An 8,811-nucleotide genomic window follows, 5' to 3' on the forward strand; every position below is an offset into this window, starting at 1 on the left:
CAGTACTGATTCATTGTGAAATCTTGGTTCTATTAACTCAGAAAAATAGTCTCATTATAGAACTGTAGTGAAAATGAAATACTAAATGGTAAAACATAAGAGCCAACTGTAGGAGTTACTAGTGTTTTTATATACACATAAAATCAGATTCATTTCCTAGTTTTCTTGCACATAATCGGGTTATTTATCCACACACTGAGTATTTGTCTCTTCAGGTATTAAAAACTTTATTTAAGCATATTCTTGAGTAACTAAAGTTAAATCTGCTTCCTTTCTCCTCCTCTCACATAAAAATTATGTATAATGATACTATATATATTATGATAGCCAACCATTATTTTATATTCTTTGCTATTTTATTCTGATTCTTCTTCATGAAAAAGGAGTGCTGTATAAACATGAATAATTACTGTAGTGCACAGTTCAAGAGTTACTTCATTGTGCATTTAATTCCTTTACACACACACCACACACACACACACACACACACACATTCATTCTCACCTGCATTTCCATGAACTGGCAAAGAATGGATCCAGAAAGCAGAAGAAACTACTTTGGGCATGTTAATCCAGGAATATGCATCCATCTCTTTTTTGTTTGTCTGTCTGTTTGTTTGTTTGTTTGTTTGTTTGTTTTCACAATGTCCTACATCCCTTATTTTCCACCTACTAATAGCTAGAAGTTCTTCTCGAAGATCAGAACAATTTCCCTGGATGAACCTTTTTGCTCCTTTCCTCACCTCAGCACATTGATTGGCATATTGGTTTACTCTATCCACTCTCCCCTTTCGAGCTGCCAGATCCACTTGGAACTCTTCAAACTTCTTATGCAGAACTTCTGTGCGCTCCCAGTCCTCACCTAGTTCTACTGATGTCACTATGGCCTCCTGTAGACACAGAATAGTCTATTGAGTCACCAGCAAAGATTTAGAAATTTCTTCAGGTAAAATGTCTCAAATCCCTGTCTGCCTTCCTAAGATAGCTCAGAAGGAAATACAGGTAGAGCCTGGGGAACCACTTCTGAAAAGAGCCAGAAGCAAAAGTGTATTTTCTGAGGTGGTACCCTGGCCCAGGGAATGGTGCCTTTTGGGGTAATCCTTAATCCGTTAAAGAATAAGGGGTATTGTTGGCCAGAACCAATGGAAACAACCTTTATGTTTTGTAACATAAAACATAAGTTTGGAACATAAAAATAAATTCATCCTGGTTCTACTCAATTCAACATACTGAAAATCTACAAAGTCATTGTGCTAAGCACTTACTTGTGTAAATCTTCAGTCCCAGCTATAGTATTATTTGTTAAATACGTAAAAAAATAGGAATCTCCATAATTATAGGCATTGAGATACAAGGGGCTCTATGGAAAGAGCTTGCAATAGTCTCAGCTTGGACCTGAAGTAAGAGCAAAAATATAGAAGGAGGCAGTTGAGGATCATGGAAGGTAAAAGAGGGACAAGACTCGATAATCTTTCAATGCACAGTTTGGGTATAAATCTTGCCTTCTTCATATTCATATACGTAGATTTACCCTCCTCCCCCACCCAGTGTTAACCACCTCTAGAATATCACTAAATCTTTGCCAAAATTCCTCCCTTTTTCAAGGAACAAATTCCCGGAACAGACATTCTGACTTCTTTATGCCTGGGATGGAGAGGTATAAAGTCTTATGCATACTGTTTTATCCTATACCTTGTCTCCAATCCACTCCAAGATGTCGGCACACTCCTGTAAGTACTGCTGGAGCTTCAAGGCTTGCAGCAGCAGGATCCCCTTCTCCCGAGTCAACTCTAGCAGCAGGTCCCACAGGTGGCGCAATTCCTCCAGATGGACCTTAGGGTATGAGAGGCAAAATCACTCATTCACAGAGGTTGTGGAGTAGGTGCAGACTCAGAGACTTGTGTACAGAGGGACCTAGATAAAATGTTTCCTCCCTTTCACTTGCACATTAATAGCTCAACAAATACTTAAAAGAGAAAATAGAATATATATGGTAATCGCTATTAAACCAAGCCAGATATTATCTTCCATAAGATTAATTTTTTTAGAAATGCTTAGGGGTTTTAGAGAATAAAATAATTATAAACACTAAGATAAGACAGAGTAAGGATTCATGTAAGAGTATTTATTTGAACTGGAGCTTGAGAAACTGGTAGAATTTTGACAGATAGTTAATGAGCAGAGGGTGTACTAAACACTGACAAAGTCATAGAAGAAACAGCATGAACTGTTCACCAGAAAATACAAGAACTACAATTTGGCTGGCTTATGCACAAGAAAAAAAAAATCAATGGCACTAAAGCAATAAGAGGATTCTGAGACTATATAGTTGAAGATTTGAAGCCAGGTTAGCTTGAAGATCATGTGGTAAATATCTTGTAAAATTGAAGTTATTATCTATGTCATGTCTTCAAAAATCTTGTCTTTCTACTACTCCATTGCTCAAGGTAGCATGTAGACCACATTTGTCTCTGAATCCTGCATAATACAATCTGACATAGCCCTCATGATTCTGATTAGATGTAAAGGTGTTTCAAACATTTCTCAAATATTTTAATTAATGTATCATGCAAAACTATGAATAATACAAAAATGATTTATAATTTATATCAATAAATAAGTTTTGAGATTTTCTTGTTTGGATTCTTCTTTCTAATAAGATTCTATTCTAGTTAATGTCTGTGTTCCCTGACTATATTTCATTGAGAATAAAATGAGATAGAATTTGCTAAACATGAAAAGACCAGCCCCAATTTTAAATATGTAATATAAAATTTTAATAATTAAAAATATAAACAGTAAAAAAACATTTATACAAAAAAGATTCTGAAATGACTATATCAACAAAAGCATGTTGGAAGAGCACATAAAGGTAGAAAAGAGCAGATACATTAAGTAGTGAGTTCCAAGCGGTGGTGCTCTTCAGTGTTTAGTGTTCAGGAAAGATTTTCTGAAGATGAAGAATTTTAGGAGTTTTTCAAAATGTCCAGGAGGGTTTGAGATCTACAATAGTGGTCATAGCATGTGGGCTGTGAAGAGAAAGAGGCGTTTTAGACAAAGGGAGAAAGATTTCAGAGAAGATTCACATGGAGAACATTCCTTATTTGAAGAGTTTAAGGGACAAGGATTCTGAGGTTAGAAGAAATAATTAGGACATTTGGGAAAGCAATTCATCTGGGAAATGTAGAACCAGATTGAAGTGGGCTTGATCTTGAGTTAATTTATTCTGCAGTGGCATAAGGAGGAATGTGATGCCATCTATGACAGGTTTTGTATTATAGCTTTTCTCCCCACTCCAAGAAACACAAGGGCATCTCATCATTTTTCTTGCTTCAGCCCTAGGAAAAGATAAGAGTCAGGAGCCCTAATTCCAAGTCAGCTACATCAAGGTTTATACCCAGTATAATCACTTAAAACCCTAATAACATAATCAACAATTAGAAACTTGTCTTCAAGAACCATACCTTGGTATCCTCATGGGCAAAATGTCCCTCAGCAAATCGGACTTTGCTGATTTCTTCCAGCTCAGGAATAACCCTTGATTTTGCTTGCACCTCTGCTTCGAAGGATTCATGTTTCTGATATTTCCCCTGAAGTTTAGAAATAAAAGTTTATAGTTAATGAAACCAAATCTCCCTGGATTATAGAGATATTGAAATGAAAAATTAAAAATTGTTTCAGAAGCACTGATGTCTCTTTACCTCAATTCCATCCTTAATGTCACAAAATATTTGAAATATTGAAATTTCAAGGAAGAATTGCTTGTTGCCTAGCCTGGATTAAGTAATAACCTAAGATCATAGCTGAAGGAGTCACATCCTAAAAGAAACGGTCACTCTAAGAGAGAACCATCTTACAAAGGTTTTCAAAGAGTCCCAGGCTCAAATTCAGTGACCATCGAGATAGGTATTTTTCCTTTCTCCACTGCCTTTGGAACATCTCCAATAAATAATTCATTATTTTAAAGTCTTAGTTGTCTTCTGTGGAAATGAAAGAATGTAATGGAGGTTTTCCTCTTCAAAAAAGAGACATTTCTTGTCAGAAAAGAAAAATTATGTGCAATAAAGAACAATGAGGAAGATGGTCATTACAATAATACCTTTTGAAAAATTAAGTTTTTACATGCAAGATTATGTTATTGTTGTCATATATAAATTGATACATTTAATAAATATCACTTTGTTCTTATTCCAAGTGCTCCCTTTCCAGTACTGATTGCACGTAAACCTTTCTTCTGATCATGGCTATGCCACATGCTATATAGTACAGGTAAGGGTGGGAACTTCCATCAAACTTCTCCTGAGACCTCTTATTTGAACTTAACAAGGGGCATGACTAAACATTTGAGAAAAAAAAAAGTAAAATCCTAATTAACTCATGTGTTTCTGAAGAGAGTGGAAATCAATTGTTTCAGAAGCACTGATGCCTCTTCACCTCAATTCCATCCTTAATGTCACAAAATATTGAAATCATATGAAAAAATTCTTTGAACTCTCAGTCACTGTTTTGCCCAGAGTTTAATATTGGATGAATATTATAGTCATAGAACGCTACCTGGAATTAATTTCCTTTGTTAATAATACACGGGCTTAAGAAGATGAAGGTATAGGCTATTTAAAGGCAAAATTACTGTCCCTAATATGTAGTCTAATCTTTCTATTACATCATATTCCTGCAGTTAAACAGATATACACTTATATTACAAGAATGTTTCCCTTTCTAGAGATCTTAAGGTCTGCTGTGGGGAACTCAGTAGAACTGAATGACCTGTATGTTAGTTGGGTCTTCATAGCTCTTATCTTCTGCAATCTTGAGTTTCTCCAAGATCCACTTCTCCAGGTCATCTGCATCCCGTCGGAAAACCTGGTAGTGATAGGAATCTTCAAGTTTCTGGCCCCTCTCAGCAACCAACTCCTTGAACCTCTGATACCGAGTCAACACCTCCTGACGCCTCTCCTGGATCTCTTCTGCTGTTTCCAGCACCTTTGGTCCAACACTCTCCATAGCCTGCAAGTTAAAAAGCTTCTATCTCTTTCTGGTTCTCAAATTTCCAGTATACTGTCCATTTTACATGTCCCAAGGCATATACTAATGTCGGACTTACGTTTAGGTACATTTAAGCCTATAAAAACCTATTGTTAGAAGAGCTATAGTATATTTATGTAATTTTAACCATATACAACTACTATTTAGGCTAATAATTCTCGATTAGTTAGAACACTTTTCCAACTCTTGATATAAACTTCTACCAACATTTATCTTTTTATAAATAGTATTAATTTGGACTATTGATGCAAGTTAGGTCTAAATTAGTGAAATCACTGAGTTTCAAGTAGATAAAATATGATTTTTAAAAGCTTTAAAAGGCTAACGTGTTGAAAAGTACTGATCATTCTGAACTCAAAAAGATAGCCTGCAATTATTTGTTCAATGATATATACAAACATTTAAAAATGTTTTCTTCTTACTCATATATTCTTTACTCTTTTTGTTTGCTTAATTCACAAGCACTACAAATCATTGTGTAACCAATCTAAAATTTCAAATTATTACTATCTCAGTAATTGGCTTTTGAAATAGAAAACATCGCACTCTCAAACAATCCAAAATCTCCATAGAGCTTACCATCATTCATCTGGATATAGGCAGTTTTCTTTAGCTTATCTCAGCCAGAATATTCAATATAAAGTTCAAATTTTAATACCCTTTCTAAATATAATTACTATTCTGTGGGTGACCTTTACTAGGTTGGCTATAGAATTAAATCATTTTATGGAGACTCAAATCATTATTTTGTTTTAAGTTACTTAGTTGTTCTCTCTGTGAACTCATATGAACAGGTCATGATAAATTTTAGTGCTGTATATAGCCTCAAGCTCAAAGTCATTGTTTAAAGTGAGACATTCACACACACACAAAAAAGATAATTAGCATTTAATTTCTCTGGTTCTTAAGAGTGAAGAACAATTCTTAATCCACCTGTCACAGATAGTACAGAAAATTCAAAGGAGATAGTTTTCTTAAGTATCTTAGGGAGAAATTGTACTGTAAAGAATTTTATACTCACAATTTTCTTGTTCCACTTTTCCCAAAGGTCTAAAACCTGGCAAGATAAAATGTATCCAAGAGAGAGAGAGGCAAAGAAGAAGAGAGAGAAAGAAAGACAATTCACATGGAATTATCTAGTCTAATTCGGATAGTAATAGAGAAACATTACATATGTGGCAGAGAAAAAAAAATAAAAAGCCTCTTACTTGGACACAGAATCCCGCCAGCTACAACCTACATTATCTCCAGGAGACAGATTTAGCTGAGGCAGCTGCTAACTTTCACAGATGCCTAATGACTCAGCTGTTTTTGGAGGACTATGGCTCTCAAAGTTTCTCAGTAGGACTGCATAAAAAAAAGATGGCACCAAGATATTGAAATGAAAAATTAGAAAGAAAAAGCAATTATAAATGTAAAATAAAGAGGCTGTGTTAAGGCTGTGTTTTGTTTCTTTGATTAGTTTTAGATTATATGACTGAGAATCATAAATCAAGAAGAAATTTTGTGTTGTCCACTCTTCAGACTCTGTGCAGCATTATAAGAACTCAGGGCATACATAGGTTCTGTTCCAGTCTGTCTCTAGGAATACAACTCAACAACTTCAGCAAAACCCAACTGTAGATTTTTGATAGCCTTTAACTCAATAAGATATCTTAATTCTTGCTATACAACCTTTGCCTAAATTGGAAGAAAATTTTATTCCTAGCCTCAAATATTGAATTTTTAAAAATCTGATTTAGCTCTATCCTTAATAATTTAAATGGAAGGGAAAAAAAGAAGTAAGATTTGTATGTTTATTTGTATTTGATAAAGCAAAAATTAGAATACCTCATTTGACAGACTAATGGTCGCAAAGTATTTGAAAATGAGACTGGGTTATAAAATATGAGGTAAAAGTCATCCTATTTTATGTACTATTTTTAATGTAGAGAAAAGGCATAATTCTTTTGGGGAACTTTACAAAAATTTTCCAAAGACATAATTATTTTGGGCAACTTTACAAAAATGAAACAAACAAACAAAAAAGTAGTGGGATGGTTTCAAAACCTCCTATAAAGCAGTGGAACTATCCACGCAAAACATCATTCCAGTGGAAATCCAATTAGAATGATCTAGCTTTCATGGTCTACTAGAGTAATCAAGATTCTATATTTCTGATTTAAAATTCTCTTCTAGAAAGTCTGGTACTACTTTACTTTTCCATATAGTTTCCATATAGTTTCATTATATTCAAATCAAATCTGGGTATGAAAGGCAAGAAGAAAAATTTTAAAGAATACGTTCTATCACATGCACCAAGGAACCTCTGGTTGGAGTTGGGGTGGAGAGGTGATATTTTTAATCTTTATTTAAAATATAAGAAGAACCTTTTTCACAATGAATTTACTGCCAGAACACAGGTGTCATGAAAACCACCACTAAATCTAAGCCAAAAATGGGAAAGGAAGACTCATATTAATATCATCATCATTAGACATGTGAATTCTGGCAAGTCTACCTCAACTGGTCATCTGATCCACAAATGTGGTGGGATTGACAAAATAGCCATATAAAAAGTTGAGAAGGGTGCTGCTAACATGGAGAAGGGTTCCTTCAAGTATGACTGAGTCTTGGATAAACTGAAAGCTGAATGTCAGCATGGTATCACCACTGATATCTCTCTGCAAAAATTTGAGACCAGCAAGTATTATGTGACTGTCATGTATGCACTGAGACACAGAGACTTTATCAAAACCATGATTACAAGTACATCTCAGGCTGACCGTGCCGTCCTGATTGTTGCTGCAGGTGCTGGTGAATTTGAAGCATGTATCTCCAAGAATGGGCAGAACTGTGAGCATGCCCTTCTGGCTTACACACTGGTGTGAAACAACTAACTGTTGATGTTAAGAAAATGATTACACTGAGTCACCCTACAGCCAGAAGTGATACAAGAAAATCAATAACAAAGTCATCATTTGTGCTAATTTCTGTTTAAAATGTTGACAACATCCTGGAGCCAAGTGCTAACATACCGTGGTTCAAGAGATGGAAAATCACTTGTAAAGTTGATGATGTCAGTGGAATCACACTGCTTGAAGCTCTGGACTGCATCCTGCCACCAACTCATCCAACTGACAAGCCTTTACTTCTTCCACTCCGGGATGTTTACAAATTGGTAGTATTGGTACTGTCCCTGTGGACTGAGTAGAGACACGTGTTCTCAAACCCAGAATGGTGGTTATCTTTGTTCCAGTCAATGTTACAATTAAACTAAATTCTATCGAAATCAAATACACCATGAAGCTTTGAGTGAAACTCTTTTTGGTAACAATGTGTGGGCTTCAATGTCGAGAATGTGTCAAAGATATTTATTATGGCAATGTGGCTGGTGACAACAAAAATTACCCACCAATGGAAGCAGCTGGCTCCATGTCTCAGGTGATTATCCTGAACTACCCAGGCCAAATCAATGTCATATATGCACCTCTGCAGGATTGTCACATGGCTCACATTGCTTGCAAATTTGCTGAGCTGAAGGAGAAGGTTGATCATTGTTTTGGGAAAAAAACTGGAAGATGGCTCAAAGTTTTTAAAATCTGGCGATGCTGCCATTGTTGATATGGTTCCTGGCAAGCTCATGTGTGTTGAGAGCTTCTCTGACTATTCTGCTCTGGGCCATTTTGCTATTTGTGACATGAAAGAGACAATTGCTGTGGGTGTCATCAAAGCAGTGGACAAGGAAGCAGCTGGAGTTGGCAAAGTCACCAAGTCTGCCCAGAAA

At 35.6% G+C, this 8,811-nt stretch overlaps 1 protein-coding gene across 1 annotated transcript in view; it reads right to left on the reverse strand.

Moving 5' to 3' along the window:
• SPTA1 (spectrin alpha, erythrocytic 1) overlaps window positions 1-5,006 on the reverse strand; it is an 81,498-nt gene extending 76,492 nt beyond the window's left edge. The window contains exons 1-4 of the mRNA XM_025045239.1: window positions 4,767-5,006; window positions 3,464-3,589; window positions 1,692-1,832; window positions 743-889 (exon numbers count right to left, since the gene is read on the reverse strand). Coding sequence (XP_024901007.1) covers window positions 743-889; window positions 1,692-1,832; window positions 3,464-3,589; window positions 4,767-5,003 — 651 coding nt within the window. The 5' untranslated portion in view covers window positions 5,004-5,006. The remainder of the gene's footprint in view (window positions 1-742; window positions 890-1,691; window positions 1,833-3,463; window positions 3,590-4,766) is intronic.
• Window positions 5,007-8,811: the final 3,805 nt, after the last annotated feature.

Source organism: Pteropus alecto, unplaced genomic scaffold, assembly GCF_000325575.1.
Source record: "Pteropus alecto unplaced genomic scaffold, ASM32557v1 scaffold533, whole genome shotgun sequence".
In the NCBI taxonomy this organism is placed as follows: domain Eukaryota; kingdom Metazoa; phylum Chordata; class Mammalia; order Chiroptera; family Pteropodidae; genus Pteropus; species Pteropus alecto.